This window comes from Phalacrocorax aristotelis, chromosome 8 (assembly GCF_949628215.1).
Source record: "Phalacrocorax aristotelis chromosome 8, bGulAri2.1, whole genome shotgun sequence".
In the NCBI taxonomy this organism is placed as follows: Eukaryota; Metazoa; Chordata; class Aves; order Suliformes; family Phalacrocoracidae; genus Phalacrocorax; species Phalacrocorax aristotelis.
The window spans coordinates 23454309-23472792 of record NC_134283.1 but is presented as its reverse complement, the minus strand read 5'-3'; the positions used below and the strand labels follow the sequence as shown (position 1 = coordinate 23472792).

The window sequence follows — 18484 nt, the reverse complement described above, 5'->3', positions numbered from 1 at the left end:
TGTCAGTGCCAGAATCTGGGGGTTTTCGATAACAGGATGGCCTACACGGCACGAGGCTTGTGGGCATCAGATGGGATTCACCTCTCTTAAAGGGGGATGATGGTCTTTCCACACAAGCTAGCAGGGCTCATTGACAAGAACTTTAAACTAGACCTGAAGCAGGAGGGAAAAAGTATCAGGCTTGCCCGTGACAAGCTCTGGCATGACACATCAAGGTTAGAGGGTCGGAGTGCTACTGAGGGCCTTCAGCCTGTTACTCTGAGATGTGCTGGCTACACTGCAGCACAGTTGAAGTGTTGGGGAGATGAGCTGGGAGCTCCTGAGCTAATAGGAGCCAAGATGGAAACACCATGGAAATACCTCAAAGGAACTAAGGGGTATTCCTCTGAGAAGGTGACACAGCCAACAGCCCTGCTGAAGTGCCTCTACACTAATGCACACGGCATGGGAAACAAACAGGAGGAGTTGGAAGCCACCGTGCTGCTAGAAAGCTATGACCGGACTGCCATTACTGAAACTTGGTGGGACGAATCGCGACTGGAAAGTGGCTGCTGATGGCTACAGGCTGTTCAGAAGGGACAGGTGAGGAAGGAGGGGCAGAGGTGTTGCCCTTTACATAAAGAAAGGGATAGTGTGAAGAGCTGTCTCTGAAGAATAGCCACGAGCAGGTCGAAAGCTTATGAGTAAGAACCAGAGACTGAGGCAACAAAGGGAACCTTGTCGTTGGTGTCTATTACAGGCTGCCTAATCAAGGGGAGCCTATTGACAAAGCCTTCTTCCTCCAGCTCCAGGAGGCTTCGCACTCGCAGGCTCTCATCCTACTGGGGGACTTCAGCAACCTCAACATCTGCTGGAAAAGTAGCAATATTGGACCTGATGGTCACCAATGCAAGTGAGCTCATCGGTGATGTCAAGATCAGAGGCAGCCTGGGCTGCAGCGATCATGCTCTGGTGGAGTTCACACTCCTGAGGGATACGGGAAAAGCGAGGAGTATAGTCAGGACCCTAAGTTTTAGGAAAGCGGACTTCCAGCTCTTCAAGGAGTTAGTCAATAGGACCCCCTGGGAAACAGTCCTCAGGGACAAGGAAGCAGAACAGAGCTGGCAGATTTTTAATGAGGCTTTCCACAGGGCGCAAGAGCTCTCAATCCCCAGGTGTAAGAAATCAGGCAAGGACGGCAAGAGACCAGCATGGCTGAGTTGAGACCTGCTGGTCAAACTAAACGGCAAGAAAGAAATGCACGTGCAGTGGAAGCAGGGACAGGTATCCTGGGAAGAGTATAGGGACACTACCCAGTTGCGTAGGGTTGGGGTCAGGAAGGCCAAGGCATGGCGGGAGCTGAATTTGGCAACGGACGCAAAGAATAACAAGAAGGGCTTCTACAGGTACGTCAACCAGAAAAGGGAGGTCAAAGAAAGAGTACCCTCTCTGACGAGCAAGGGTGAAAACTGGTAACAATGGATGAGGAGAAGGCTGAGGTACCCAACAATATTTTTGCCTCAGTCTTCACTGGCAGCCTCTCCTCCCACACCTCTCAAGTGGATGGACCACAAGGTGGGGGGGGGGCTGGGGAGCAAAGCCCCTCCCACTGTAAGAGAAGACCAGGTTTGTGACCATCTGAGGAACTGAATATACATAAGTCTATGGGACCTGATGAGATGCATTCCAGAGTCCTGAGGGAATTGGCTGATGTAGTTGCCAAGCCACTCTCCATGATATCTGAAAAGTCATGGCAGTCAGGTAAAGTCCCGGGGCACCGGAAGAAGGGAAGTATTGCAGCCATTTTCAGAAAGACAGCAAGGAGTACCCTGGGAACTACCAACCTGTCAGCCTCCCCTCTGGGCCTGGGAAGATCATGGAACAGGCCCTGCTAGAAGCTGTGCTAAGGCACATGAAGGACAGGGAGGTGGTTCGAGACAGCCAGCATGGCTTCACCAAGGGCAAGTCCTGCCTGACCAACCTAGTGGCCTTCTGTGATGGAGCGAATGCATCAGTGGACAAGGGAAGAGCAGCGGATGTCGTCTGTCTGGACTTCTGTAAGACCTTCGACACAGTCCCCCACAGCATTCTTCTCTCTAAACTGAGGAGATACAGATTTGATGGGTGCACTGTTTGGTGGATGAGGAATTGGTTGGATGGTCGCATCCAGAGGATAGTGGTCAATGGCTCAATGTCCAGATGGAGATCAGGGACAAGTGGTGTCCCTCAGTACTGAGACCAGTACTGTTTAATATCTTCATCAGCGACACAGACAGTGGGATCGTGTGCACCCTCAACAAGTCTGCAGATGACACCAAGCTGAGCTGTGCAGTTGACACACCAGAAGGACGGGATGTCATCCAGAGGGACCTGGACGAGCTGGAGAGCTGTGAGAACCTCATGAGGTTCAACAAGACCAAGTGCAGGGTCCTGCACCTGGGTCGGGGCAACCCCCGATATCAATACAGGCTGGGGGATGAAGGGACGGAGAGCAGCCCTGCAGTGAAGGACCTGGGGGTACTGGTGGACGGAAAGCTGGACATGAGCCAGCAATGTGCGCTCACAGCCCAGAGGGCCAACCGTATCCTGGGCTGCATCAAAAGAAGTGTGTCCCCCCTCGAGGGAGGGGATTCTGCCCCTCTGCTCCACTCTAGTGAGACCTCACCTGTAGTACTGCTCTGGAGCCCTCAGCACAGAACAGCCAAGGACCTGCTTGAGTGGGTCCAGAGGAGGGCCACAAAAATCATCTGAGGGCTGGAGCACCTCACCTGTGAGGACAGGCTGAGAGAGTTGGGATTGTTCAGCCTGGAGAAGAGAAGGCTGCAGGGAGACCTTATTGTAGCCCTTCAGTACTTAAAGGGGGACTATAAGAAAGACAGGGAAGAGTTTTCAGCAAAGCCTTTTGTCAGAGGACAAGGGGTAATGGTTTTAAACTAAAGGAGAGTAGATTTAGGCTAGATATAAGGAAGAAATTTGTTACCATGAGGGTCGTGAAACAGTGGCACAAGTTGCTCAGAATGGTTGTAGATGCCCATCTCTGGAAACATTCAAGGTCAGGTGGGACGGGGCTCTGAGCAACTTGATATAGTTGAAGATGTCCCTGCTCACTGCAGGGGAGTTGGACTACATGACCTTTAAAGGTCTCATCCAAACTAAACTATTCTATGATTCTATATATGAATGCTGTCTTGTGCCGCAGGGGTTTTTTATGCAGGCATCTCCCAGTTGAAAACAGATATTACCAAGAGCTTGTATGGACTGATGGGGTCATTCTGACCATCTAATCAGAAAAGCATACCCAGCATTTCCTGCAACACAATATAGGCACACAAAGATACTGGCTTGCGAAGGTGAGTGACAGCTTGAAGGCAATCAAGTAATTGTCTTCCTTTCCCTGAAATGTTTGCCTCTCCGCAGTTTGTCACACATAGCAGCGGGAATACCAAAACAAAATACACTCAGACGGCTGTGAGCAGCTCAAGGTTCAGGAAGCAGCACAGACTGTTTTCACAGGCTCTGCAGGTCATACTCCCTGGCCCACTCCATCTTCAAAGCTATAGTCAGTAATTACCTAGGGAAGATAGCTTGGGTGTCCTGGTTTATCTTGTTCTTTCCACTTCAAATCCTAAAGTTTCGTTTGCCAAACTGCAAAGAGCTGATGCTTCAGTGATTGGTTTTGCAGGGACAGAGCTGTGGACTTCTCACATGTCTAGAGCTTGCAAGGTGGAGTCCATGGGAAAAGGAGGAGCTCTCATTCAAGGCATCCCCCTAAACTTTTGCTCAGCTGGCCAGAACAGTGCATCTTCTGCTTGGTCCTTAGTGGTAAGCAATTCTTCTGCAGACTCCAAGGTACAGGAAACATCTTGTTTTCCAGACCTCCTCTTACAGCTTGGTCAGTGAAACACTGAGTCACTAGCAGCTGCACTAGAAGGCCACCTTTGAAAGCTTCTTTATTCTGAAACAAGACCTGCCCTGCAGGCAATTGTCTGTGGAAAATAACTAATGCAAAACCAATTTTGTAACAGTATACAGACACCTATGACAACAGTATGTCCTCTCAGCTGGGTATCAGAAGGAAGCATTTCACAGAATAATGTACAGAAAATAGAAGGAAATGGACAGCAGTCCATTTAACATTTACTCTTCTCACCAGGAAACACAGAAAACACACTTACCGGTACTATGAACATGTGAGTTGCTTGATCCATGTCTAGGACTTAAGCTGGGGGACCCGGGGTAACTGTCCTGGGATCTGGGGCTGCGGGCACTGAAACAACGTACTTCACTGTCTGTCCCATTCACCATCTCCACAAACTGCCGACACCTGATTTCATAGGAGGGAAGAAGGAGAAAAGGGTGCGTGACAGCCAGGATGCTCTGCATTGAGGTCTCCTCTGTTACTGGGTAGAGAAGTCCTAGAAACTGCACAGGAATTAAATTTCTTGGCTTTGAAAATGACATTTCAGACTCCTGGTACCTTTGTATTGTGAGTGCTCTGATAATGCAGGAGTGCTCTGATAATGAAGGAGTTCAGAAATTGCAACTTTGATGCTAACGAATGTTGAGACATTCCCAAAAAGCAAGTCTATTTCCATTGCACTAAGAAGAAACCTTTCCTTTACAGCATGCTTTCATCTCCACCACCTCTGCAGGTACTCCAAAATTGAATTGTGGGGTTTTTTTTCAGGAATAAGATACTAAATCTGCTACACATCATGGTTCTCCCACATGGTACTCCAACAGCCTAGAAATACTGGTGGCCAATGGGAAATAGACAAGGAAGGGTAAAAAAAATGCAATATCCACAGTGACAGTGAGGACAGCTCCCCATTTAGCTTTACTGGGAACTGCCCTTACACAACCCAGGAGGCTGGGAAGACCCACCTATGTCTGATCTCACAAGGCAAGACCATAGGCAAGACCATACTAGGTCTGAGCAGCAACCAAAGGGCTACATCTACATTGCTACAAGCACTGTGCAAAGGACTGAACCAACATCCTCTCCCACCTGCTCCCAAATGGATCTCAAACAGTTTGAAGGTGTACAGCCAGACTGGATGGCTGGACAGTCTCTTTCTTCTCTCCTTCACCTACAGATTTCAGCATTAGGGAGTATAAAGCTATTCATACTTACTTTAACATGAAGAGCAGGTTGGGGTTATGTTCTAGGAGGCCAGGATAGAGCTGCTGGGTGGCTTCTATAGCCTCTCCCACTCTGCCTGCTAATACTAGCTTCTGTATTCCTGAAAGCAAAAGGAGACCTATTGACACACAGGACCAGTCAACAAGAATGGCCAGAAGAGTTGTCTCACGTATACCACACAGCTCTCCACTACCACCTTGCACAAGGGCTAGGGAGAACTGTGGACCACTTTCTGTTCATTATGGATGAGGAAAAGCCTGTAAAAATGAGGCAGAATCTGCTGTAGCTCAGATACACCAAGAGTAGAAGGATCTGAAAGATGAAGTCAGTGTGCTGGGGTGGGGTGCTCTGGGACTTTAGTCACAGAGCTACGCAGCAATGGAAAAGAAAGCAGGACACGACAGCTGGATGTGAGCAAGGAGGTTACTGGGGAAATGACAATTTCAGAGGGGAAGCCCCTAGATGACCCACACCTCACATCCTCTGGCTGTGCATCAGATAAGCTGAACATTCTTAGAGGGTCTGTGGGCTTAAACCACAACACGGTACTGTTTCCCCAATATCCCTACCTCTAAGTAGAAAGTAACTATACCAACAAAACTGGGTTCCTGCAAGTCCCACCTCAATATATTCCCAGAGAAGTAACCTGACCTGCAGTGAGGATATGGCACCTGTAAGCTAGCTCCAAGAATCAGCTATTGACTAAGCTAGAAACAGCTCAACAAGTTGTACGCCTCTAGAAGGTGCAAAGATACAAGGCAGAAGCCATCTATCATCCTGGGTGTTCATGTTGCACTTATGGGATGTATGTTCCTTCAGTGCATCAGATGACACAAGTGCAAGACTTGAACACTCAGAGACGCTGCTGATCTACAGAGGTTCACATTTTATTTCTTTTCTAAGTGTACTTAAAACTGAAAACTATGCATTGCACTTCCCACTCTGTTTTTCCAGGACTCCTTACAAACAACAGAGAGGAGGTTTCATCTGTGAGGTCCTTTGCAAGCAAAGGCTCTAATCACAACAGGCTGTGACTTTAGCAAGTCATGAGCAGTTGAAAGCCCAGCCTGGTGACCCTCATTAGCAATCCCCAGTAACAATCTGCAATGACTTGTCTTGGCTCCCACCTCTCAGTGTCTATTTGCTTGTTACTGTAGCTGAAAGCTAAAACCAGAGACGTGGCTCTCACACCAATGAGTGTTGCACAGTCTCCTTCATTTCACTCTCTGCTTCTTCTCTGACTGGCATGTCCATTTTCATGTCTCACTGCTTTTGACAGCTCTCTTCTTTGCCTTGTTGGGCAACTCTCACAGACATCACTGTTTTTGTTTTCCCATCTGTGTTTTCCTCACACCTTCTATTTAAGTCACAACTTCAGAGCATTATATTCCTCCCCTCCATCTGCCTTGTCACCTGTCCTCAGACAAGCAAGACTGCGCTGTCTCGTGTGCATCCCATAACCCTTTACCAATTAAAACTACACCAGCAAGAACACTGGCTGGGGTCAGGTTGCATAATGCATGACCTGGAAAGCACAAAACCCATCTGTACTAACAGGCAGCAACTCCAAGTTATTCTGGGTACTAAGCAGAGTCCCCAGATGAACCTGAATGCTGGCTAAGCATATGTAATGTATAGAGAGCAAGCTACAAAGGGGCACAATGCGCCTGATACATAACAGTCACATGAGAAAGGGTTCACAAAGGGAAGGGAAATGCACAGAGCGGGACGCAGCCTGTATTTAACAGCCAGGAGAATGCAGAAAACACACCAATGTTCTGTGACTCTGAAAACTGAGCCTGTGAATAGAAAAGCTGAAAAAAAGTACAGCAGGAGAAAGCTCCAAGCCTTATTCTGCAGGAACCAAAAGCACTTAACAGACTAACCAACTGAGAGATGAACCACTTCCGAGAAAACAGCAGGAACCAACCCAGACACAGAATATGAATTCTTTACCTAGCACGAGCTAAACACATTGGCTGTGAATTTACAAAACCCTTAGCATGCAAAAAATTTACCCGAAGACAAAATGTGCAAAGGACTGGAAGACTCAATAACTCTGGGAGCTGTAGTCAAAACAGATTGATGTGTCTGGGTCCCTACGACCATGCTAATGAAACTGCCCCCGCTGCAACAGACTGCATCGAAGAACCCAAATCCAAAGGGATCTCTGGTGCACAGTTGACTTCAGCTCACGTAAAGTCCAATGTAACCAGTTCCCTTCTCCACCAATTTGGCTCTGCCCCCAAGAAAGCACGTTCTGCCCTGAGTATTACGTTTAGCCTGATGTGTGAAACTGCTGGAGTCAAAGCCAAGGGTCACCTCATCTCTGCCAGGATTCAGCTATTCATTTTCAACAAGATTGAGGAAAACTAACCAAGTTGATCAGGCAGCTTAGCGTTTTCACCACTGCCAGGCATGCAGGTCATTTCTCAGAGCAGACAGGCAAAGGAAAAAATAACGCGGTTCTTCAGCCAAAGACAGCAGAGGGTGGAGGGGACACAGGACAATGGGAAAAGTGATCACAGCTGTGGTCCCCAAGCTCTGCTGTCCCCCAGGCAGCAACACTAAGTCAGCAGTGTGCTGTGGACAGCTTTGTACTGTTCTGGAATAACTCTTCAACTTCCATAGCATTGCATTTTCTCTGCACAGTCCTGAAGGTGACACGCAGCCAGCATGCCACACTTCGGGAACAACTACCCAAGATACTTACTTTGTCTATTCTTTATTGAGGTCTGTTCTTCCTGGATTGTGGTGTCTGTGACTCTGGCAAAGGCAGTTGCTGTTGAACAGTACCCATGATGAACCAAATAGGATGAAACCATACTAGAAAATAAGAAAATACACACAGATGAAGAGGCATTGGTAAAACAGGGTAATCACACTGGACAGAAAAAATTAACACAACAGAAGTTGCAATATCAGTGACCAAACTCAGCTTGCTTAGGACATAACCAGGGTCCTACTTCTGGGTCCAGACAGTGTAAACTTACAAGATAGATACCTGGTCCTCAGCCTAGGGGGGTGAAGATTCCCTGTGCATACGCAGTATTTGATTATTTAATTACTGCTGTCCAAGGGTCACTTGTAAGAGCTCAGTACTGTGTTACTGCCTGTGACATCCTATATAGACATAAAATCTGAACCTCAGAGAGGCTCATGGCTTTCAAGTAGATCTCAAAAAAAAAAAAATTCTGGTCCTGAATTTCTTCCATCACTTATTTTGCCAGCAATTATATCTTTGGTAGTTGAATCTCCCTATGAATTCTACACATTCACAGATGCTTTTATCTGCTGATTTACAAAGGGTACACTGTCAGCACTGATTTTACAAACATTAAGTTGTATTTTCAAAAAAATGCTGGGGGGTAGGTAAGGAAGTAGTATCACTGTCAGAGAACAAACACAACAAAAATGTCTTTCTGAACAGACCATTTCTAAAGCACTTGTGTCTTTCCAGGATATGTCAGGTAGGTGTTAATGCTCAGTGGACTTTTAACAAAACCTGAAATGGCAGCATAGGTTTTCAAGGCTTCTAGTGATGAATCCCAAAATAGACTTCTTGTGATGAAGCTGGTATTGATCCGATCAAGTCACAGCTTGAAACACACATTTAACTTAGCTATTTTCAGTACAAGAAAGAAGTATTTTATGAGTCAGCAATAATTTTCAGGTGTAACATTGTAAGCAGGTTTGTAACTTTTAAAACTTGTTTTAAAAACAAGTGCTTCTGACCACTGTTGGTAGAAGACATGCCCTTTGCCCTTGGCATGGTACAGGTAGGCGTAATAAAGCGCACAGCAGCCAGGCCGCTGTGGATCAGCCAGGCCGAAACACTAAACACAGCAATCAAGGCTGGCAGGAACAGAGGGGAAAAGGCAAATCCTGCTTCAGTGTAATTGGGTAGCCAGAGTCAGAGGCTCAGCACTGTGGAGATTTAAATGCTCTACAAAGCTGCACAAAACCTGAGCTCCTTCCTATACCACTGCTGCCTGCATCACAGGAAGTGTCCCTACATGGGTACACAGCAGTATTACAAACTGGTCACTATGCCAGGCTCATTTCAGCAATGGCTTATCAGTTCTGTGTCTCAGCTACTTACTACAGCAGTGCTGCACACTCAGACATTCAGCAACATGTTTGCAGCCAGCGGTACCTCTCCTGAAGTTCAGGGTGAAAATTATTGCACTTCACTGTAACCTATGTGACATGTTTATGCAGACAACAAAAGCCTTTCAGAATCCCAGGGTCTTCAAATGAAGTTTTTACCGCTTGGGAGCCATGGTTGAAACTTGTTGAGAACAGAATCGCTCAAATCACAGGAGCAGCTATCTCTGTGCTGCACCTAGGGGTCCTTCTCTCACATAGAGCAGCCATGGTGGTGGTAGAGAGGCTTGTACCATCCATGGCTTTTCTTCTTCAAAACAGAACTCGCCTGCATGCTTCCCTGTACAAATTACATTAAGTTCTTCTCATTCTGCATGGTATCAATTAGATCTCAAACGAACAGTACAAAGTCCTCCCATTTTATCAGAAACAGGGAGCTACACCATTTTCCCATGGTCAACCACACCAGTTGATCTCAAGTCTCAGATGACTCCTACTCAGATTGTTCATAGCAAGAGCTAAAAGGATTAGAGATCCTGTAAGACTGTAACAACACACAAAGAAGATGAGTTATCCATGTGAGTCCCTTTCAAGGTTTCAACTGCTTGAAAACCTTATCAGATCAGCCTCTCTGGTGACAGCATATCCAGGAGTGCAACACAGATGAATGCATGATGTAATGCATCTCATGATGCTTAATTGCACAGTTAGAGGTTAAATAAGATAGTACGAAACCTACTAAAGCCACAGGACAAATTAACATTGTCCCAGGAGCACCAAAGGAGCTTCAACCTGAAACAGCTGTACCGCTAACGTGAGGATGAGCTCTGACATAAGCATAGCTATGGAGAGGAGGAAGGTGGGAAACGTGATGCTGATTCTTAAAAAGAAAACCAAAAGAGGTATAAAGAACTCCAGAGTGGTGACTCTGACACTGCAACCATGCATGTCAGAAGAAACAAGTCTGGAGAACACAAGGAACAAACATGGAGATAAACTGGTCCTATTGCAGAATAATCAACAATTTTTGTAAACGGAAGTCATGGCTCTCTGATTTGGTGACATTTTTGGAGGGAGTCAGAAAGCAGGCAGAAAAGAGATACTTTTGCAGTCCACTTGGTTGTCCAAAGATATTTCACAGAGTCTTTCAGCAAAGGCTCTTGAAGAAACTGTGCTACCATGTGATATAAGGAAAGGTCCAACCTGGCTAAATATTCAGTTCAATAACTGGGTGGCAAAAATCAGTCAGTTTTATCACAGAAGGGAAAAAAGACTGGAGTGCCACAGGAACCTATGCTATTGACATATTGACAAAACTAAGCTCGACAGACCAATGCTCTCACCCAATGCAGGTGGCTTTTATGTTCAAAGAGGCAGGGCACAGACTTTTTTTCCTAAGTAAGTTGCCTTTTGAGCACTAAAAACTAAGTTATTTCCATGTAAATATCAATGATGATCTTCATTCTCTTTGACTGCTAAGCAAGCTTTCCAAAAACAGATCCTGTCTTTCCACAGCCTGACATGATGCGTTGCAGAGTGTGAAATGACTCCATAAAGCCAACAATCCAGTATATCAGAATGAAAATTAATGTTAAAGTCAAAAATTTAACACAGTTTTAAGACTCTAGGCACATCCATGCTGGGCCAGACCAAACATCCAGTTAGCCCAGTGCTGTACCTCCCAAATGGCAAAAGCAAATGCCTAGGAAAAGATAAAGGAACAAGGCACAAATGAAATGATATTTTTCTCCATAACCCTTCCAGCTTCTAATGATTTGTCAGATACTCCCTGTCCTAGAGGTGATATCTCTCTACATTGTAGTTCCAATAGATTTTTCTTTCTAATAATGTCTGCAGTCACTTTTTGAATCCATGCAGTTTTCATGATACCTTATGGCAGAGTCTGAAAAAAAGGTCTCCTTTATTTTTCCTAAATGTGCCATCCGGTTAACTTCACTTGATGACCTTTAATTCTTGCAGTAGAGAAAACAGTGAAAAATTGTTCCTTCATCACCTTCTGCAGGCTATTCAAGATATGTTTTTTCACATTTCTGCCTTACCCCTCACAATCATATTCTTCGACGCTGTGGGTCTGTATATTTGTTCTTTGCCTTACACCCACCCCATACCATTGCACATCCCATCCTACCTGGGGTTTTTTCCATGCTCTTCTTACTTCTACTACATACTTTTGGAGACAAGAACCAAAACATCACACAGCATTCAAGTTAAAGGTGCACCACATATTCACACAGTGACAGAATTATTTTTGTCCTCTATTTTTCCCCTAACAAATCCTAGTTTGTTTGGTTTTTTTTTTTTTCCTGATTCCTACCAAAGAAATGAGCTTACATTTCAGTGCAATGATTCACCATAACACAAAGACCTCATTCCTCCTGGAGGGTCCCTTCTTCCCAGCCGTTTCTGAACACCCTCAACACCACAGACACTACCAGCATGCATCCAAGTCTCTCTACAGTCTTTTCCTCTCAAAGTGACAATCCCTTACCCACTCATTCCCTCTCTTGTCTCTCTTTTAAAAAACTCATAATCCACATCGGCACATGTGCCCTCAGCCTCTGGCTGCATAGCCCCCTTTAGTTTGCAGCAAAGGAACTTCTCAAAAGCCTTTTGGACTTCCAAGACAGACAGCAGCCCAGGAACCATATCCATGTGTCTGCTGGCTCCTCTTTGCAAAACCCACATCTTATTTCTCCATGTACCCAATGCATCTACCGTTCAGTAGTGCTTCTATGGATTTGTCCAAGCCAGGCATCAAGGTTCTCTCAGCCCATTGCTGCCTGACTCTCTTCTAAAACCCTTCCTAAAATATGGCACCATACATACATGCTCCCCTCCTCTTGACCCAAGGCAGTTTGGAGAGAAACTGTTCCACAGCCACATCTGTTTTCCTCTTGAGTTCCATCAGGGCTCTGGGTAAATATCTGATCCCAGAGATTTTCTCCACTTCCCCTCACCTATTTCTTCCAGTGCTTCTTTGATAGACACTTCAATCCCAGACACAGCCTCTGCCAAGTCCCTCACAAAGAGTGCCCCAGCATGACAACCTGCCTGATTTCCGGACACATAGGCAAAAAAGTCAATTGGATATGGTTTTATCTTCCCCAAGGTCTCCTTTTATTGCTGCAATCCTCTACAGGACCTACAAACTCTCTGGCAGGCCTCCTGCTCCTGATTTTTCTTGGAGAAAGATGATGATGATGATGATGATGATATCATCATCGTCGTCGTCATCATCATCAATAGCTTCTGTTAGTTGCTTTTCAAAGGCTTTGCTGGTTGGCTTGAAGTATCTGCAAATAACTAAATACAAGACTAGCAAAAAACAAGAATGATCACATGGATACAATCATTGCTGCATCTAAGCCTCCTGGATGACAGTGATCAGTATGAGATGTTTAGGGCAAGAATGTAATAAAAAGGTGAAACACGAGCTCTCTGTAATCAGAAACAGAAGCAACAGCCATAAATTTGGGTTTTTTAAATCTAACTATGGAATTGGCCTCCAGGAATTACTGTGAATATTTAAATGTGCATCTTTTAAAATCCAATTATATTTAAACTACCACAACTTTCTGCAGCAGCAAGTCCCACAATTTCACCATATACTTAATGAAAAAAAAAAATATTTTTTTAAGCCAGAAGGTGCTTCTTCTCTAATTCTTGTGTTTTGAGAAATGAAAAGTTTTTAGAAATGTGAACAATAATTTTCCTAGCCATACTCTTCGTGGTATATATAAGTGACTGATAGACAACCACAGTCCACCTCCCTCAATTACCTCTTTCCAAGGTGTAGAGCCTTATTCAACTCTGTCTTTCTTCAGGCAGAAAATACTCCTGACCTCTGACAACTCTTGTCAGTTGTTCTCATCAAGTTCCACTCAATCCTTTTTGCAATGGAAAATACATTCAATATTCATAAGTTTACAAAGTGCTACAATTGTGTTTTCGGTTAGGTTGGGTTTGGAAGCCTTTGGTTTAGGCTATTCTTCTTTCATTTCTGAATTCAGCTGACTTACATCCTGGATTTTCTCCTATGTTAGAGTTTTTATGGTGTCCTCTCCACTCCCCTTCCCCCAGTGCATCACCTCAAATTGTATGTTCTTCCATTCCTACAAGCTTTCATGCAGACTTTGGCTGAAAACTTCTCCCATATCTTTTACATTTGAAACATCAGCAATCTACACAGGAAAGACTATTAAACAACAAAACAGAGGGTAAAACAATTTGAGCAAAATGCACTGACTGTCAGTTTTTGCCATAAGAAAGCATAAATTAGCATAGAAAAGTATTTATAGCCTAAGGAAACAAAAGAAGCTGAACAGCAGAACAGTGACTTACTTCTGCAGCATGGCTTGCCACTCGCCTAGTCTGTCTCCTATGGGAAACCGCTTAATGGTGCTCTGAATCTTCGCTCGCCACTCCCTCATGTAGTCCTCAATGTCGAACACAAATGGCTGCTGCCCAAAGTTGGCATCGACTATCTCTCCTGGAGTCTGGAGACCCACTGTAGGGTAGAGATTTGACTGGGAAGGAAGAAAAAAGAAACTATATTAAACGCAGCTTTCTCTTTCCTGTTCCAGTTGCATGGTTTGGAAAGACAAAAGAGCTGCTCCTTAATTTGAAACAGCCCTTTAGATACACCTCAAGGAACCCATGACTTATTGTGCAGTTATTAAAAGTTATTGCATAAAACTAGGACAATGGGATCAATACCCCAGCAGTCTGTGATTGATGCCATGACTGCTGTCTATGGCGTGTCTACCTTCTGGCTTAGTTTTCTGCAATTTCTATCAAAGTTCAATAGTCAGTAAGTAAATAATTATAAAAAAAGGGAGAGCCATCATCTCAGTCAGTAGATCTAAGTGTTCTTCACTGTTTCAACTGAACTCGCCTATTCCTTAGAAGCTGCTGTCTAAATATTTTACATCTTCAATGAAAAGGGAACAGATGGTAGTGGAACTCTGAGGTTAGGTCTTTAACGATCCCAAGACAGCAAGCCATCCACACAAGAAATTCCACTACTGATAGACTAATTTCATTTTAAGAACAAGCATATGGATCCAAATGGGAGTTCTGACACACCCCCTGTCCCAAAACATTGGGAAAAGACAAAGGTTACCACTGAAAATACCTCTAAAATTCAGCCAGTAATTCAGCTTCCAAAGACGACCATCTAACTGAAAGCAGGTGGAGGAGTAGACCTCTCTCTCCAGGTCAAATCTGCGAGAACTACTACTGGTGGTTAGACAGTCATCCTAAAGAAAGCTAGGATGATTCTCTCATCCTCTATCACAAGGGCAAGGGCTTTCCTACAATTTTCTGGAAAATTTATTAAACTAATTCTTCACTATTGCAGAGACCTGAAACATTGGCAGTGTCATTGACCTCCCCTTGAGGCCTATTGCAGTTGGTTTAATACCTTTTACTAAAGGTATTAAGATTGTTAAGACATGAAACTCAGCAGAATCACGATTCCATTAGCAAAAATGGAGCCTGCATGTTCTGGGAATTGATTGCTTCTCTCTGCTTTCACTGCTGTGGCTACATCTGCAGTACTTATTTGGTTCACCTCCTCCACATCCATATTCCCCGGACAAGACAGACATTCACAAACAGGGTCCAGCAGAGTTCTGCTAAGATAGTCAAAGGGCTGGAGCGCATGGCATATAAGGAGAGGCTGAGGGAATTAGCTTGGAGAAGAGAAGGCAAAGGGAAAATCTGACTGAAAGTCTTCCACTCCCAAAAGAGAGATGATAAAAGACAAGGAGACAGATTTCTCTCAGAGGTGCTCAGTGAAAGGGCAATGGGCACAAGTTGCAGCCAGGGAAATTCTGAAGGGGCATAAGGAAGACGTTCTTCCTTCTAAGGACGATTAAAGACTGGAACAGGTTCCCAGAGAGATGCAGCATCTCTGTCCTCAGAGATTTTCAAAACTCAACTGGATAAGGTCCTGACCAACCTGCTCTACCTTTGAAATTATAAAATCTCAAAAAAAAAAAAAAAAAAAAATCTATAAATACAGGCTGGAAATTCAAATCAGAAATCAGGATGATTGCATCACTGCTGACTCAGCATGCCTTCCTCCTTTACTAGTCTCACATCAAGGAAGTCGCTGGGTTAGAGGTATGTGCAAAGAAAATACAGCATGATGAAGGAGATGCTACCAGAGGAAAACGTTGTATTTAAAGTCAGTCTCTTCCTTCTTTCAAACCTAGCTGATCAGGAAATATCTCTAATGAGGGATCAGATCTTTTCCACAGTCCATACTTTAGACTTTTTATTAACGTAACTTTTTAGTATTATGAACCCAAGGAATCAGACCCCCAAAATATTTGGAAGTTTTAAATTTTTTAACCCTGTATTTTTCAGCCACTTTTGGGAATGTTCGTCTTTGATTGGAAGCTGGCTACCCCCAACTTGTCTCAGATAATCTTCAAGTTAAAATTCCATTTTCCACATGTAGTATGTGTCCTCTCTGTTTAGCAGCTGTTGGGAAGCACACATATGTCCACCGCCCTGCCAGATGCAGGGATACATCATCCCAGAGCCCACACACCAGGCAGACACTTCTCCTGCCAACCTCTTCAGGCCCACCTTCCCTGTGACTTTTGGACCACCCCTCTGATGTTGGTGGCCAATTGCTCACAACTCCCTACTTCATCCTGACTTGTTTTTAACCTCCTTGTCCCTTTGTGCCCCTGCAATCCCACCCTGAGTTCTTCCACATTCTGCTTTTTTACATTTCCTATTGTTTCAGCAAACTGCCAGGCAGGATAAACCTGATCTGGCCTTGTGTCAATAAGGGAGTTAGGCCTAAGCATTGACTTAAATTTGTGAAGAAGGGGAAAACTCCCTCTGTGGGATATTCACTTCTATTTGCAAGCAGTTATTTCAACCTGTGCTAAGCCAAAATACAATTTTTCTCTCACTGTATATTTGTACAGATGCAAACACTCTTTAGAGGGAACTGAAACAAGTTGAACCAAATATGCTTCACTATGTGTGAGAATTATCACAACCAAATGTGGTTTTCAACTGGAAGTATCCATTTCAACTTCCTAATATTGCAAATATTGAAAAATATTGTCTTTGCCATCTGCCTCTGAAAGGGGAATTTTGCAATAAGAACTGTGAGGAAACAATTTCTAGACTGGTATAATTTTGAAGGATCAGATTAATTCCTTGTGTCATCTCACTGACATACCAACTGTAAAAGTAATTTAAGCTTTAAAGGTGTAAAAGCAACGGGGCTTAATGGCCAAGCTTCTCACTGATGTCAGCTTTGATGTCACACAGGCTGTAATGCTAGAAAAAGCTTTCAGTCTACAGCCCCTCCCCAGGGGATTTTAGTAATTAGGTATGGAACAAAGCCAGAGCCAAAAAATCACAGAAATCACAAAAAATGCGTGTCTAGCCGCTCAAACCAGAGAACCTCAAGGGATGATCAGGTAAGACTGCTGTTTCCATTCCCATTTGCAGTCAAATTTTTAGACTGCAGCTTTAGCAGGTGAAGAATCACAGATTACATTATCTTTCATATGATGGATGTTTTCTCTTCTTTACCTCATAATGAATGGATATTGTGTTTGAGCCTGGATCACAATGCTATAATAAATGAAAAATACCACTTGCACGTTACATCAACTTCAAATTCCCTACTACCTCAAGACTTCTATGATCTCAGACAATAGTCGTTGTATTTAAACCAAAAGTCTATGTTGGGTTTGGCATCCCCTTCTCCAGGAAAGGGCAGTAACCTCAACTGCTTGGAAGAACAGCTAAGAAGCCATGGACTGAGGAAGAAAAAAGGGCCAGAAAAGGACATGGACTACAAAGGTATCTGCAAGGGTAAGGGAAGAAGGCAGTTATTAAAGGGAAGGATACTGGAAAAGGAAGATAGGAATGATGAAAGTCAGGTGCAGGCATCCTTAGGATGAAGCTGCCAGCAGAGCAGCTGAGCCATTTAGCACATGGAGAGGAATGTTCAAAATCCACATGGAGGCAGAAGTCTCCTGTCCTTGCTCACATCCACAGTTCAGTGGTGAAATCACCCAGTCAAGCTTCTCTTGACCTCTTTTTAAAGAGAAATTATCTCATGGCGGATAATTCTCAACAGCAGGAGGCCTATAGAGCATCCACTGTTCTTCCTGGCCCAGAAAAACAGTGTTACGGATTAGTTGCTGCTGTAAAGGCCAGAAGGAGGTTTCCATGGAAAACATCTCTGCAAACTCTGGCTGGTAAAAGACACAGAGATACTACTTAACCATCGGAAACTCTGCCATGAGGCATGTGAATAGCTGATCCCAAAAAACACCTGACCATATCTTCCTCCAGTTTAACACTAAAACCACATCTCCTCTGCACAGGACACACAAACTTGAGATCCTGTAAGGATGACCTCGTGAGATCAAGAAACAGCAGGATGTGGGGATGTCCTGGGCTCAGAAGAGTTTTGAATTCAACCTCAGCAGCATTGCAAGAACTCACTGCTGCAATAGCCCTTCCATCTGGTCTACTCCCATGCATCTTCCCCAGCTCTTCATCCCCTGTTTGTAATAGAGACTCAACACTGGTGTGAACAGCCTTCAAGTGCACATTAAATGTATACATCAGCTCACTGCGTACTCCTGGATCAAAAGGATGCAAGTTAAGCTAAGCAGTACAGGTAATTTCAGCCTGCCAAACTGGTGCTGCGAAGCCCTACAGCAACACTTTAGCTGTAAACAAGAAGACAATGGTAATGTGTATTTGATGCCTATTTTTGATTTATAAGAGCTTAAATAGTAATTATCTATCTATGCATGTATCTATCTATCCATCTATCCCCATGAAGACTGCTCTCATCTCAGAAAGAGAAGCAGTCTAGCCAAAGTGAAGACAAAGCAGTGAAAACATGAGAAGGAATACAGTAAAACTGTGACCCCTAATGTAATCTATATCCACAGTGAAAACATAGAGCACCTAAAACTAAGGGGTATATCATAGAAACATATTCTTGTCATGGATGCAAGGTTGTCAGAAGATCTCAGATCAAAAGGTTAATATTCACGGACAGGTAAAATATTCTTCTACTTTAATAAACTGTACTTGGACCAAGTGAATAAACTACTGCGAAACAACCCACATAAAGAGGGTTTCTGGTTTAGAAGACACTGCAACATTACCAAGTTCAAAGAGCCTACGAACAAAAAAAAAAAAAGTTGTTTTGACGGCTGATGTGAAAAGGCAAAT

The 18484-nt window shown here is 44.2% G+C and overlaps 1 protein-coding gene across 3 annotated transcripts in view; it reads right to left on the bottom strand.

The window, feature by feature from the left end:
• The window catches only part of RANBP10 (RAN binding protein 10), an 86514-nt gene that overhangs the window by 8426 nt on the left and 59604 nt on the right, over positions 1-18484 (bottom strand). For all 3 annotated transcript variants that reach the window (XR_012662071.1, XM_075101928.1, XM_075101927.1), the window contains exons 6-9: positions 13592-13776; positions 7836-7948; positions 5114-5222; positions 4155-4303 (exon numbers count right to left, since the gene is read on the bottom strand). Coding sequence is in view for 2 of the 3 variants with exons in the window: in XM_075101928.1 (XP_074958029.1) it covers positions 4155-4303; positions 5114-5222; positions 7836-7948; positions 13592-13776 (556 nt within the window). In the remaining variant the exon portion in view is untranslated. The remainder of the gene's footprint in view (positions 1-4154; positions 4304-5113; positions 5223-7835; positions 7949-13591; positions 13777-18484) is intronic.